Source organism: Corvus brachyrhynchos, unplaced genomic scaffold, assembly GCF_000691975.1.
Source record: "Corvus brachyrhynchos isolate BGI_N302 unplaced genomic scaffold, ASM69197v1 scaffold370, whole genome shotgun sequence".
NCBI classification, from domain to species: Eukaryota; Metazoa; Chordata; class Aves; order Passeriformes; family Corvidae; genus Corvus; species Corvus brachyrhynchos.
The window spans coordinates 1,717,851-1,732,496 of NW_008235977.1; the positions used below are offsets into that span (position 1 = coordinate 1,717,851).

General features: G+C 40.7%; 1 protein-coding gene across 7 annotated transcripts in view; it reads left to right on the forward strand.

Annotated features, from left to right (window-relative positions):
- Positions 1–12,017: 12,017 nt before the first annotated feature.
- ANKRD44 (ankyrin repeat domain 44) overlaps positions 12,018–14,646 on the forward strand; it is a 71,433-nt gene continuing 68,804 nt past the window's right edge. For all 7 annotated transcript variants that reach the window (XM_017728530.1, XM_017728523.1, XM_017728516.1 and 4 more), the window contains exon 1: positions 12,018–12,139. In XM_017728530.1, the coding sequence (XP_017584019.1) occupies positions 12,104–12,139 (36 nt within the window). In that variant the 5' untranslated portion in view covers positions 12,018–12,103. The remainder of the gene's footprint in view (positions 12,140–14,646) is intronic.

Genomic DNA, 14,646 nt, shown 5'->3' on the forward strand with positions numbered 1-14,646 from the left:
GTTCTTTTGTTCACTGGATGATTCTTTGCCCTCCTCCGTTGCAAGGAGGTTTTAATGAGACTGCTCAGGAATGAGGGGGGCTTGTCTTGACTTTGTCGGGACCCTCACTGTGTGGCTGAGCCCCCCCAGGCTGAGCCTTTTTCTCTGGGAAAGGGAGCCCCATTTGGGCAATCCCAGACCAGAGAGGATCAATGTGTCTAGATGTGACATGGACAGAGAGAGGGTCTCTAACACTGCTGGGCTGTGTCTGACTGCCAACCTCACCGCTTGATTTGTGTGACAGGAACTGGAAGTAAGCATGGAGAGACAGCTGCACATACAAAATCAGTTAGTGCTGGGAACTGAGGTGCTGAGCCCTTGTCTTGCCTTCCTTCACAATGCTGAAGGGTTTCAGCAAGAGATTATGACCATGGCTGGAAGCTACTTGAGAAGAAGCGGAGTGAGGAAGATTTGTATCCCACTTCCTCAGCTGACGAGAATCCACACGCTTACCCTTCTGGCTGGTGCTGCACATGCAAGGCTAGCTTTTCTCAGATATGGAGATGTGTCTGATGCATGGGATTGAGTGTGATGAAGGGAAGGCTCACACTGAGTCTCAAAACTGTGACAGTGGTCCCACAGATAGCTTGCAGGCTTTTCACAGGATATCCAGACAAAGCTGTTCATAACTTGCAATGGTAACTTGTTGGAAGAAAGAGTGTAATAGCTCATTATAACTCTCCAGCTCATCTTTCTGTTTAATTTGTGTCTGTACAAAGTAATTTTGACACTGCTGGATTTGTCACAGTCAGATGCATCATGCTCTGAAGACACTGAATTGTTTTCTGAAGTGAAGACAATTTTGAAACCTTTTAAAATTTCCATTTAATTTCTTTGGCCTGGCTGTCTGACATTGCACTCATCAGCAAAGCTTGATTTTTTTTCTTTTTTTTTTTTTTTCCTGTCAGCTTTGATAGTTTGGTTGAGGTTGAGAACGAGGATGTTATCAGGATATGTTGAATCAAGCTAGCTTTGCTAATCCGCTCCAGATTCAAAATAGAGGTAAAACATCTGCTTTGGTTATTGAGCAGAACTCTATGCCAACTGTAGCATGTCTAATGTAAAGAAAGAGATGAAGTGGTGTTATGAACTGATCTTCATGTTCACACATAGTTACTCTGCTATTAATGGAACTAACCCTGTCATCAGCCTCAGTAGTTAAACATTTTTAATCTGAATTTTATATCAGCTATGCAGAAGGCAAATATCAGTGACTAAAATCTGCAAAGGATTTTAATATTTTATGAAAACAGTAGTAACTGACTGTGGTGCTCTTCAAGAGCACTGTGAGCTCCATGACCTCTAAGAGAAATCAGGAAACATCAACGTTAGTCTTTAATGTCTTTTCAAGTATATTAGACTCTGGCTGTGTAGGAGAAGGTGAGTTGGGAGATTTTCTGAGTTTTTCTGGAGCTGGCAGGAGGGTGGCTGTGGGGGTGGCAGCTGCTGACCAGAGGAGTGAGCTGCGCTGTAGCGCGTAGGAGACAGGCAGTGGTGAGGCTGTGTGTGTGATGTGCAACACAAGGGGAACCTGAGCAAGATCCACTTGTAATATAATGGTAAGACTGAGCAAATCAGGTATTTCAGGTTTTGCTCAAGTCCCTAAATGTCTTCTCCCTCCCTAATGTTTTTTCATGCTCCTGGAGGTTTGCTATTGTCTGAGGCTTGGTTTAGGTACCCATGACAGCAGGGCCTTGGAAGTGTTGCAGGTCACTGTTAAGAGGAAGATGAGGTTCAGGAACACGTGAGATTGTGACTGTAAAATGTATCTGTCCTTAAGAGAAACTCTGTGTGTAGCTCATGTGAAAAAAACAAACCCCATAGCTGAAATTACCTTCTGATGAGTGAATGAGATGGGATCTGAAATTCTGCTGGAGTCCTGCCACATATTAGTGTTCTTCTACCCAAGACACTAAACTCCCCTTGAACTTTTGGAAAAATATATTTTTATTGATTTCTGCTGTAGCTTATCCTTTTTGCATTAACCTTTATCTTCATGTAAGTGTGGTGTGAATTTTGTTTGGCCTCCTTTGCTTTCATATGTTCAATCCTTTGCCTACTGAAGCCTGCAGAAAAGAATACCTTTGACTTTCAGTGATTGTTGGACTAGATCTATTTTTGAAATACAAACTGTGAAGTGCAGAAGACTGTAACTCAGCCAAATTGGTAACCAGTGTCCTGGTTCGTGTTGCCCTTAATGGAGCAGAGATGCATCCTCCTTGCATGCAGCCATTCAAGCTCTGTATGTCTTGGATGTGGAAAAGAGATGAATTCTTTTAGTAACAACCTTTTATGTATTGCAAATAGTTCTCATTTTTCCTTTAAATTGTCTTCTGTATATGCTGACTAGCTCTGATCTGTTTAGATTTTCCCTGTTTTAGAGCTCTGTTTGGGTCTTCAAGTCAAGCGGTACCCTAAAACTAAACGTCTCACTGCAGCCACAGCCTAAGCAGTACTGAGCAGGACTACTGAGTGCTTTGCAAGTCACAATCCTATTTTAAGTCTCTTCCTCTTTCAGAACATTGTTCAGTTACATTCAGTTAGTACACTGCAGTCCCAAATTCTTTCTTACACAGAACTGCTGTATAACAACCCTGGATTTCTCACTAACAGGCATGCTATGTTCTCCTCCATACTGAACAGTGTCCTACTCTTCCTCCAGCCTAGCTGTTTGTATAATTTGTCAAGGTGGTTATAAATTCTGATCTTGCCCTCCAACGTCCTTGTGTAGTCTGTTATAGTTCCGAAGTATCTGCAAATTTATTATGGCACTCTCTGTTTCATAGCTGCCTTCTTTGTGTGTACAGTAACATAAAACAGACCCCGTTAGCCACCGGAAGTGCTGATCTTACTAAGCAAGATGTTACAGGATCAGATACCACTTTATAGTTCCCTAAATCAGGACTAATTTTCTAAAAAGGAAAGGGTTTTTATTAGTGTGTGTGATGAGTATCAATGCATGCTCCATATATCAGATAGAGCACTTAATTACAGCTAGACTGGACTATTATTCTGTCCTGCTGAGTGTCCAGGCAGCCAGATGAAAAGCAGGTCTTGCTGTGCTGCTGCACTGAAGGAGGACTATGGAAAGGTTTTTATAAGCCAGCTGCAGTGTGCATAGCAGCCCTTGCACACACTTGCCTTGGCAAGGAAGAGGGGTAAGTCATGGTTTCATAAGTGATAAACTGAAGGAAGATAAACTTGCAGCATTTCCGTTTCTTTTTTTCTTCTTCTGTTTGGTTGCCATTGCTGCTGGTAGAGTTGGGTGAGGGCAGGATATCAGCGGTCTCCAGAGGATGTGAACTGAACAGAGGAGATGTCTCAGGTTAAGTTGACCCAGCTGCATGAACCCCTTCAGCCCTCAGAGCATTCCCCCCTCCACACAGATTTGGTTTTAATTGTCTTTTTTCTTTTCTCTCTTGGGGAATTTAACACCTAAACAATTGGTTAAAAAAAAATAATTGCTTGAAATGTGTTTGAAGACAACTGAGCAGGAAATGAAGCTTTTGACAGGGTTGATGTTTTTCAAGTGAGTTTCTTCCCTAAGAGCTTTATTCTGAAATCTCTAGTGAGGAGCAGATGTGTCACTGGGGTTGCTGTTGCTCTGTTCTGTTGCCGGCGGTTTCATTTCTCTTGAGGTTCATAACCTCACACTGCCTTGGCCACCTCTCAGCTGTGCTTCTGGTGGGGACAATGAGCAGGGCTCTTCGGAGAGCAGGTGGGGTAACATGGCACAGGGCCTCTCACTTGGGAGTTTGCTTCAGCTGATTTACACCAGCTGGAATTTATGCCCCCAGAGATTTTACTCACTGCTATGCTCTTGTTCAGAAACATGGCCTTGGTACCAGGACTTCTTCCCTGCTTCTGACTAAATGATTGATGGATTATGGGGGAGGGGGGAAAAAAAAAGACAAAAGCTCTGGGAAATAAAGTATAGATATGACAAGAAGTGCTCAAATGGATAAGTGGTGCAGCACATGCTGCTGAGAATGTATAAAAGGAATTGGATCCTTTTTTTGGTACTGCCATGACAATCCCATGACTGTTATTTAATGGTGTCACTGGTATGTCTGTTGTGAGATATTACACAACACACAGTTTGTATCAAGACAAAATCCCAAGAAACTTTGAATAAACAAATTCAGGGTACTATTAGATTGATTATCTTCAATCTTTGTAGGTATTCCAACAAATCTTATTATGCTGTGACAGACTTTCTTCTACTAAAATGGGTAACAAATGCTGGTGAATATAACAAATGTTATGCTACTATGTTTATTTTTGACTCCTTTAAAAAAGCTTTCGTATTTTAACTAGTCTGCATCATGCTGAGTCTTTGTCTCCACTTGATTAATATAACTTCAGGACAGTATTTATTAACTAATTTTCTGATCTGATCTGGAGGCACTTAAAAAAACCCCCACCAACCCCCAATCCCAAATGCCAAAACTAAAACGAAACCCTAGCACTTAAATCAAGACCAGTGGACAGCCTCCAGTAATGAGAATGAGAGAAAGGACACTGGGCAAGGTGAATTAAACAGTCTTAGCTCTTTTTCTTTTTAGAAGTGATCTAAATTTAACAGGCCAAGAGTTATTTTGGTGTCTTTAACTGATAAGTTCAATGAAACATAGGCAACTTGCAGCACTTTCAGTGTGTAGAGGAATTTCAGGATTCCAGGAATGGCAGGATGTAACCTTTACTTCACCTGGAAACATAAGCAATTCTTGGGGCAGTTGATAGGCTTCCTAATGAAAAATGGGAGGCAGCCAAAATCTGGAGCTAAGCTAACACCAGAAATAGATCTGCCAGAGGCTTGTTTTGCAGTGTCTAGAACATATCACAAATCGTGCGAACAGAAATTCTGGGCTGGGTCCACCATTGCACAAGCAGGGTCAGTCCTGACTGTTTTCCTTTTTAAGTATTGTGAAAGCTTGACTAAATGAATGTTGTGTTAAAGTTTCAGCTGTCTCAATATGCTGTTTTCTTTCGTTCCTTCTCGCTTTCTCAAAATACAAGTGTTTATTTGGTAGTGTGTATTTACAATTAAAGGCGTTAAAGTGTGCATCACCCAAGAACTCCAGCTCCCCTACTCCAGCAGCTTGGAAATGGGGCAGCAGAGAGAGAGCAAGGTTTAAATCTCCAGGAAAAGGCAAGTAGGAGAGGGGAAAAGGCTGAGCACAGAGAGGACCATGCAGGGAGCAGTGGGGAGGCTGGGGTTGAGCTGGTTTATTCTTGTTGCTTCACAAGGTGCGTGCTTCCGGGAAAGTGTAGTGAAGTGTAGTCTGGTTTGCACATCACTTACTAAATGATTATTTGTGATTATGTTTAATTATAGAATCAGATCTATTGTGTTCTCTATCTGGCCAGAGACAGGGAGTTTTGTGGGTAGGGTGTAAGCAAAAGCCATCAGGGCTTTGGTGAGTGGGAGCAGAGAGCCAGAAGCCTGTGGGAGCACTGCCTGGGTTCCCAATCCCAAGCCCAGTTTGTTTTTGCAAAAGCTTAGCTGGCCTTGGAGGGGAAATCATTTAAAAGCAGGTGATGCAGGATGTGTTGTGACAGCTCTGCTCCCTTTTCAGGGTTGAGCCATGCTCTAAGCAGTTCAGGTCATTCTTTTCCAAACCTAATGTAAGCAATGTTCAAAACAAGATCCTTAATGGAAGGTGTTTGTCAGCTTATCATCAGACAATCTTGTTTCAGACTGCTACCACTTCAACCCCTTTCCAGTGATCATACTTTTCCCTTCTCCTTCATTACAGCTATTGTACATCATTAGGGAACTTGGAGTTTTGGAAAATGTACTTGTTCACCTAAGGCTGAGGATGTGATTTTTCCCATGCAGAAGGTGCAGAAGGGTGTTTTGGTATACTGTAATTCCAGCCTCCGAACCTGGTCAGTAGTGGATACCAGGCACTAAGCAGAGTTCAGCTGGGGGGATGGGATGCAAGTCCTACCCTGGGCCATGCTGCCCCAAGGCTTTGCAGTCTGCACCAGCTGCCTGGCTGTCCAGCAGAGCAAGGCTGGAGCTGCTCTGTTTCTGTAGCTGTCTGTGATTGTCATATAGTTAGCAATGTACACCAGCCATGAAACTCAGGTTTTTGTAGTGTTATCAGCAATGACAATATCTGGTGATCATGTTAGAATTGCTGTATTCCAACTAATTCTGCACCAAATGTTTCTGTAAATGTTCAAGTCTTTGTTTGGGAAGCCACTGTGGGAAAGGCTGAGTGCATGCCTAAGTGGGAACTACTTACGGACCATGTTAGCATTGCATGAATTATTCAGATATTTGTGAGCAATTACTTAGGAACCTCTTCTACCTTCCTGAGAGGGCAAAAAGCACCAAGCACACTGAACATTGTTTGTACCACACTGATTGTCCTTGCAGACATCTTCTCCTGATGCCCTGGGTGCCATTCAATACGTGTCCCTTAGGGTTAAACCATACTGGGAACCACAGGTGTGCGCTGGGGAATTTTCCATTTGGTCACTGAGCATTTTTTGGTGTTTTGATGAAGTTGCCATTCATCATTTGAATGAAAGCATTGGAGGGAGAGGCTTTTGGCTGTGGGCTTGTGTTGTCCAGGCAAAGGCAGACATCCCCCTCCAGCTCCTCTTTCTTTTAAAAGTTATGTACAAAGTTGCTATTGAAGCTAAACATATGCTCTGTTTAGAGTTTATATATCATTTTTTACCTATTCTCAGGAGGGCATAACAGCAAATGAAGCAGTGATCAATTCTCCACTGCCCCTGTGTGCCCTGTGCTGTTGAAGTCCTTTTTATGGTCTGAAGGACAAACACAGCCGGAGGCTTTGGAGAAGCTGTTATAAATGACATGGATAGAAATGGGGGCCATTACAGGAAAAACCAACACTTCTTGCGATAACACTTAAATGCCCATTACATCCCTCTAAGCAACTTAGAGCACAGCATGGCAGCGAGTTAGAAAGCCATTGGTCCAGGGAAAGTGTCAGAGCACAGTTGCATCCTTTAAATGCTGGCCTAAAAACAGCATAAAGATCTCTCAGCTTGGAAGTGCCACTGTCACGCAGAGTTTTTTTTAGTTTTGGGAGTGTTGACTTGTGGTTTTTTGAATACCTCTGTGTGTCATATAAGTTTGTTGGTCCTTGAGCATTGGAACACAGTGGAACAAATTGAAATAAATAGCACTGTGTAGGCATGCATGCTGTCCTTGCTGCAGAGGATTGATGTGCAATCCTTCAATCACAGGGCTAGTCTGCAATAAATGGAAGGACATAATAAGACAGAATGAAATGAATTGAAAACTTTTTTCTCTGCCATATTTGAAATGTTGCAGCATCCAGGGTATTTATTGATCTGCTCGGTATGAATCTCCTAAGTGCATTTACTCACTTAACAATGCTGTTAGTTTGTCACAGTGCTTCCAGGGAACCAGTACACCCCATTTACAGATTTGGTTCTCCCCACTGGCCTTGCAGTAGCTTGGACAAGTGTTCCTTAGGAGTCACTCATTAAAAATCTGTAATTGCTCTGGAACACCTCTTAGCAGCCATCCAAGGGCATTCTTTTCCAAATACCCACTCTGTGAAAGTACTTTTCTGTCAGAAGCCAGTATATAGAAATTCCTACAACAGGAATGCACCCTTTGAATTAACAAATTAAGAGCGAACTTCTTTTTGTATTTACCCAGCAATTCATTCATAAAACACAGTAAAAAGCTAACCCCTGATGCAAGGGAAATAGACTACAAGGCCTGTTAAAAATTATCGGTATTGAGTAATTTCTGTACATGGAACTGTATAAATACTAAGCATCAGGGAAATGCACTCTAAGAATTAAGAGAAATCCAGTTAATGGCTGTTCACTAATACAGACTTGTAAGTTAAAACAGCATTTCAGATATTCGTGTGCTGTATATTCAGAGGTAGAAAGTCCTAAACTAAAATTAGGAGGAGGAGTAGCCTTTTTGCTTTGACCAGTGGAAGGAAATAGATGTATGTGATGTGACATTGCAAACAACCTTGTAATCTTGATTAGTGGGAGTACCTTCAGAAAAATAAGAGGTGTTTGGCAAAACACTGTCAGAATCAATACCACTTTGAAATGATTGTGTGTCTTGCTACATCGTTCTTGCTAGTTACATGAATACATGGACATATCCAAGTGTTTAGTCCAGGAACTTGATGTAATGCAATTAGAACTAATAAAGCATCAATATATAACTTCACTCACAGGAACAAATGGTAGTCTATTATATCAGATGGGCATGGGAGTTGATCATCCTTTCCCTGTCTGCCTCCACCTCCTGTCAAACAAAATCTGGCTTAAATAAGTCCTTGTTAGTGAGTCAGGATATCTAAAATCAAGGCAAAACGTTCGACATATGTCACAGTTACTCGCTACTCAACAAAAATACTAACTTTGCTAGGAGGTTCAACACCTGCTTTGGACATAGTAATTAAAATGATACTTGAGACAATCCACTTAAATGCTTCATCTCATCTGGAGTCAGAGACGTGCCAGTGCCCCTTGGTAATAGATCTATGGAGGAGAATTTCCCAGTGTTGAACTTTTTCTCTTGGAATGGCTTGTTGGCTCTGTGGAATCCAGCTGATCCACAGGACATTCTTCCATGTGGGTTTAAGCTCTCTTGCTGAAATAATCATTGTGCCTTCAGTTCAACAAGTTAATTTTACCTGGTGGGTTGAAGTCCAGCTTGTGATTGCCCCATATTCAGTAAAGATAGCAATATGTTGCCACACTGGAAGGAATCTGCAGACACAATTTTATTTTTACTAAAATGCTTGTTACAGCACAAAGTAAAGAACACTAATAAAACTTGTTAATAAGTTTCACAGTAACTGTGTAGAAGAAGTAACATGGAAAGGTTTTTGTTAGCTGCTGGAGTTTATTTTCAGAAAAAAATGTGAACACTCCCAACTGAAATTCTCTTTAAGAATTTGGAAGCTGCAGAGAGCTGAGCTGATGAAACAGTTGTTCATCATTCCAAAACCCTGCACCCTTGCTTAATTCTAATAATAGTTATACATAATCTGCTCTGTGCTTGTGCTTTTTTCCCCCTTCATTATAAGAGTTTAACAACTTTTGAATTTGAAGACTTTTAAAGCAAAATATTTCTGTTAATGAAATAACCCATTAACGATGTCATAAGTTTTAGAAATGATTTCCAAAAATACACTATCCTTTGATAATTAAGAAGGATCATTATCTACCCTTCAGGAATTAAAATTTTAAAAAAAAGGTTGTTTGAAGTCATTCATGCATGAATGTGGTTATCACTGAAGATCAAAAAAGTAATCTGGGCATCCATCATCAGTGTGTACGTAGCTGCACAAGCCCCTTTCCATCACTGTCAGCTGCTGAACGGAGCACTACTTTTTCCCTTGTGCTGATGGATGCGGATGCACGTTCTTAGCTCTGACCTCAACCTGCAGCAGTAATGCTGCAACATAGTTCTGGCATGTATTTCCTGAACAGGTCACTATACATGACTGCACATCTCACACAGAAACAGGTCTCAATATGTAATAAAATTGCCTCAACAATAATGCATTCTCATTTCAAAACTAATACCTCTGAAAATAAAGTAAAATAATGACATAGTGAATTAGAAAAATGGCCAGCTGGAGCAGGTTGCACAGCTGTGACTCAAGGTGGTTATTAACCTGTACTGTTTTTATCTCTTCTTTCCAGTTTGCAGGCTCTGATCATTCTCCATTATCTCTGTCTCTTGCTGCTACAGCTAGCATGTACAACATACATTTTATCATTTTACATTTTATTCATTTATAAAAACGAAATCTTACAGGGGAAAAAGGTCTGAATGATGAGACCTTTGAAATGGGTATTTGGCAACTTTCTCCTGTCAGCAAAGGTTATGTGTATCAGTGATGGGAGTTACAAACTGCTTCAGAGGCATGATAAACACTGGGGTTTGATCTAAGCTCCCCAAGATATGACCATGGTATGGTGGACAGAGATTGAGATGAGGATCTTCTGTATGTTACAGGTCTAGGGAACACAATGTTATTCTCAATCTGCTTTCTGTCTTAAGTAGCTGAAGTTAATTAGAAAGGTCAAACATTTCCTGTAAAACCAAGTGTCTGATTCAGATTTCTGGCAGAGAGAAGAAGGGTCAAAGTGTCTTATTGTAGACCTTCCTCCGTTTTTAATGTAACGATTCACAGTGCTTTACTCTCTCTGTTATAAAGCAAAAAAGTCATCTGTAACAGCATTTGATCTTTAAAAAAAAAGAAATCTAAAAGATCTGAAGTTTGAATTTTTTTCTCTCTTACCTCTGTCTGAGGTCTAACCTTAAATTGCACCAGAGCCTGGCTAATACTTTTCGTTGGGTGCTGGGCATATCTGCAAATAGGTTCAGGGAATAATCTGAGCTGCTGGAGGTATCTGTTTCTTGGCCACTGGGTTGTGTTGCCATTCAGCTTGAAATTGAGGAGTTCTCTGCTTTCCTGTTAATTTTTTTTTAATTTAAATATTATGATAAATGCATGTGAAATGCAAATATTTTGGTGTGAGCATCGTAATTTCATAAACATTCACTGATTCTTCATAGCTGTTAGTTTTAGGAGAGAAGGGAACAGACTTGGGTCTGGTGTTTGCATCCTCTGGTGGGGAATATTCTCTGCCCATTCTGACATGGGCTGGGAAGGAAGCATGCTAAATGGTTCAAGTGAAACACAATTTTTTTTCCTTTCTTTTTCAATCATCCACTACAATATGTAAGATGTAGACAGTTGTGATGAAAGATGCTGCTTTAGTTCTTTTCACTTTTGAAAGAGTGGCAAGAATGAAATTAGTATGAATGTTTTTCAAGGACATAAGGGATTAATATGTCTTAAAATAGACACCGTTAACTTAGAAATGTATTTTCCACATTAGAATAAGAAAAGATAGGGAGAAAATGGTATTTTCTTTGTCCTTTCAGCCTGTTTTGTGAATTTTGAGATAGTCTGTTTACAAGAGAGTTAAGTTCTGTAGAATCTCAAGAACTTTTGTGGTTTTATGTGCTTAAGTAGTCATGCATGCTTCCATTTTACAGGATTATTTTAGATTCTGGTGATTGCATGGCACCACAGGCTCTTTTTTGCCAGTAAGACCGTGAGGCAACAAGGAGTGAGATTGTGGGGAGTGAGACTGAGGGGACCACACACTGCCTTGAGGAGGGTGCTGGTGAAAGCGGAACCTGTTTCAACTATGTGCTTTATGGGATAGAGGGATCATTGTGAATTGTCCCCTTCTTTTCCTGAGTCTTCAGCAGCAAGGTTTATCTTCTTTTGGTACAGTGTGCTGCCAGCTTGGTTACTAACTCAGATATTTGCTGCCAAGGTGGTCGGAAGGACTGAAGTCACCAGCTCTGGGCGAGTAGCGGAGCGGTGAGCACATGCAGAGCTCCCTCCTGAGAGGAGCGAGCACGGCACATTGTTTCTCCTGTGGGCCTGATTATTTATTTCTGCATTCTGATTCATAATAGCATAATAACAGACTTGAGACAATAAGATAATTATTTCACTTCTTGGGTGGTTAAAATTAACTGTGCTCATTGCGTATTTATTCAGTAAAAAAATACAAGTTGTTTAGTAATTGCCCAGAAATTCATTATCTGCATAATGTTCTGTTTCTAAATGTGCATTGCATGACCATTAATCTGTGCCAAGAGCAAGCATGCAGCACTATCTGATGTAATTAGTTTTCCCCTTACATGCCAGGGAGAACATCTGGGCTAATTGTGTGTTGTTGACAAAAGTTGCCATTCTAATGGGGGTCCCTGTTTGTGCACGCACACGCTCATTATAGTACAAACATGCTCATGATTTCAGTTTATCCTCAAGAAAACTGATAGCTCTTACTCATGAGATACTCCTGGTGGTTTGGTGCTGGGGTCACACCATGTCTCTGGGCAGCTTTAGCAAATGTTGGCAGGAGAAAAATGCTCTCAGTTTAAACAGAAAGTAAACAAACCTGTAATGCTGCTTCTTCTGTTTTCTTTTTCCAGCCGCCACTGGTCCAGGCGATTTTCAGTGGTGATCCAGAAGAGATACGGATGTTGATCTACAAAACTGAGGATGTCAACGCCTTGGTATGTGACTTGGCGTGTTGTGTACCATGCTTATGGACTGTGGCAATGACAGTATTAAAAATGTCCTCAGTAATTAACTCATAACAGAATGGAAATGATTGGGAAGTTAGAGATTTGGGGCTTCAGTGATATCCTAATTAGGAGTCTGATATATAATTGTCTCTAGCAGGTGACTTTAAATTTTCTAAGTGTATGGTAATTATTCCAAATGTGAAGGTCAGTCAGGGACATTGTTTTTTCTCTTACTGAGAAAATGAATGAAAACAGCTGAAAATTGCGTATTTTTACTCTCTGTAGGGTTTCCTTTTATGAAGAGTCTTTGCAGATCAGGAGCTGTTATGCATTTGACTCTGCTTGAACTAAAGCTTCACTATAATTCTCAGCAATGAGAGTAAGGAAGCAGAATCTTGGCCACAATTTGCCCACAAAGGAATTACTGTTTTGCAGACAGGCTTATTCTAGCCAGAATGGTAAGCAGCTGTAAAATAGTAGTAGTTGAGTGCTTTGGCAGTGAAAAAAATCTCCATTTCAACTTGGTCTTTTTTGCCGAAATTGGGGTGGTTTTTTGCCCTTCTTTGATTTTAACTTAAATCTGTACTCTTAGAAATAAGTCCTGCCAGTCCTGACTATGACCTGTGGTCTCTCAAAGTGGTGAGAATAGAAAGCAGGAGCAGAATGATGATTTCCAGGTGTTTCCTGGACTTTTGAATGAACCTTCCTTTTCTTCATGTCTTTCTGTGACATAAACCCATCAGTTTATTCATCGCTGACTCCAGCAGCTGGTCTGGTATAGTCTTGGCACTGCAGCTTTTGCAGGTAGTGGGGTCCAACCATCTGGTTCAGAGCTGCCAAAAGGAACTGGACAGGTGATCCTTCAGATCTGGCTGACTGGGGCTCCACTCCGTTTGCTGTCCAGTAGAAGGAAAAAGACTTGCTGCTGTTTCAAATCTGATCCAAGAACTTGATGTTAAACTTTCCATGTGATTATCAGTACCTGATTGCTTTCTTCAAAGTTCCTAAAAGTGCTTCTTTAAAGAATCATCTCCCTTGAGTTTCCTCCTTCTTGGTTTTTGCTGATGATCTTAATAAACCAAAGGAAAAAACCAAACCCAACCAAACAAAACCCCTTCAGCAAACTAGATGAACACTACAGTCCTAAAATTTCCTCTGTATTTCACACTGGATTTTCAAAATAGCATTTTGTTTACAAGGTTTTCATGGCCTGCTCCAATGTTCTTCTATCCTTTGGCTGCAAGTGTGTTAGTGATGGTTGCTAGGGAGATGCTCTCAGCTGTCAGGTGCAAGATTAGATGAAGAATATGTTTTGCAGATGAGTACCATAGTACTAAATAGAAAAATAATTGAATGGTTTTGCCCAGAATATTATTTACAATGCTCAAAATCCACCCAAGAATGCTTTGCCTCAACAGCTTTTTTGTCAGGAGAAAAATGCAAAGCTGTTCTTTGACAGAGAATTAGAAAAATATTGGTCAACACAAACTCTGAAGATTGTGTTCTGAATAGTGACTGCAGGGAAGTGTCAATTGCTTAAACTATCACTAAAGAAAGATGAAAAGAATTCCCCCTCATTGTGCTGTGAGCTGGCAATTTGCATCGCATGCTTATGTTTCAATTTTAAGGGTGTTTTTAATTACTTCCATGTTAGTGTTTGGTTGCTCACATGAGAGGAAATTCTGACACTGTTTGGCAGAGATTTGTCCTTTGTTGATCATTTTGGTTGGCTGTGTTAACATTGGAATAGTTCAAATATAGGTAGGACAGGGATACAAAATAAAAGTCTGGTTTTGCAGCAAGCTTTGGGAATTTTTGAAGTTTAAAAAATTGGGGTTTTTTAATCTCCATCAAGAGAAGTATTTGGAAGACAGAAGAAAAAGTGCATGGAGAAACAACACAAAATTAGGAATGCATGTGCATACTTCCCAAGAGAAAATTAATCTCAGGAAAGAGTTTGGAGGAAATCAGAAGTTTAGAATATTACTCTTTTTTTTTTGGTCTGCTAAAATAATTAGTAACTTCCCGAGCCAAGGATGTGTTTGTTGATGGAAATGGCTACATTCTGGATACTGCTCTAACTATGACTTCTATTTTGCAACAAAGTGAAATCTGCTTGGATTACAAGTGTGGTTTTAGTTCATTCTGCCACTGTAATTGTCACTTTGACCTCTCCAGTCCCTACCTGTGCTCTGGAGGCATGCAATGCTACTTGTGCATCCTGAGGGCATGGGCTCTGTTATATTTCACTGGCAATGAGCAATTCCCTACCCCTGGGTACTGAATACACACTGTGTCTGTGGGAAGTGTGGTCTACCTGTGGGCAGCATTCAGCAGCCTGGTTTTTCAGGACATTTGTGATGTCACTTGGACAATCCAGACTGCCAGATTAGTTGCAGGTAGACATCTTCTAGGCTTGCTGTTTGGTACATTCAGAAGTAGCAGGGTGATCATGCTATGTGTATGTAGATGGGGATTTTTTGGGGCACTGTTTT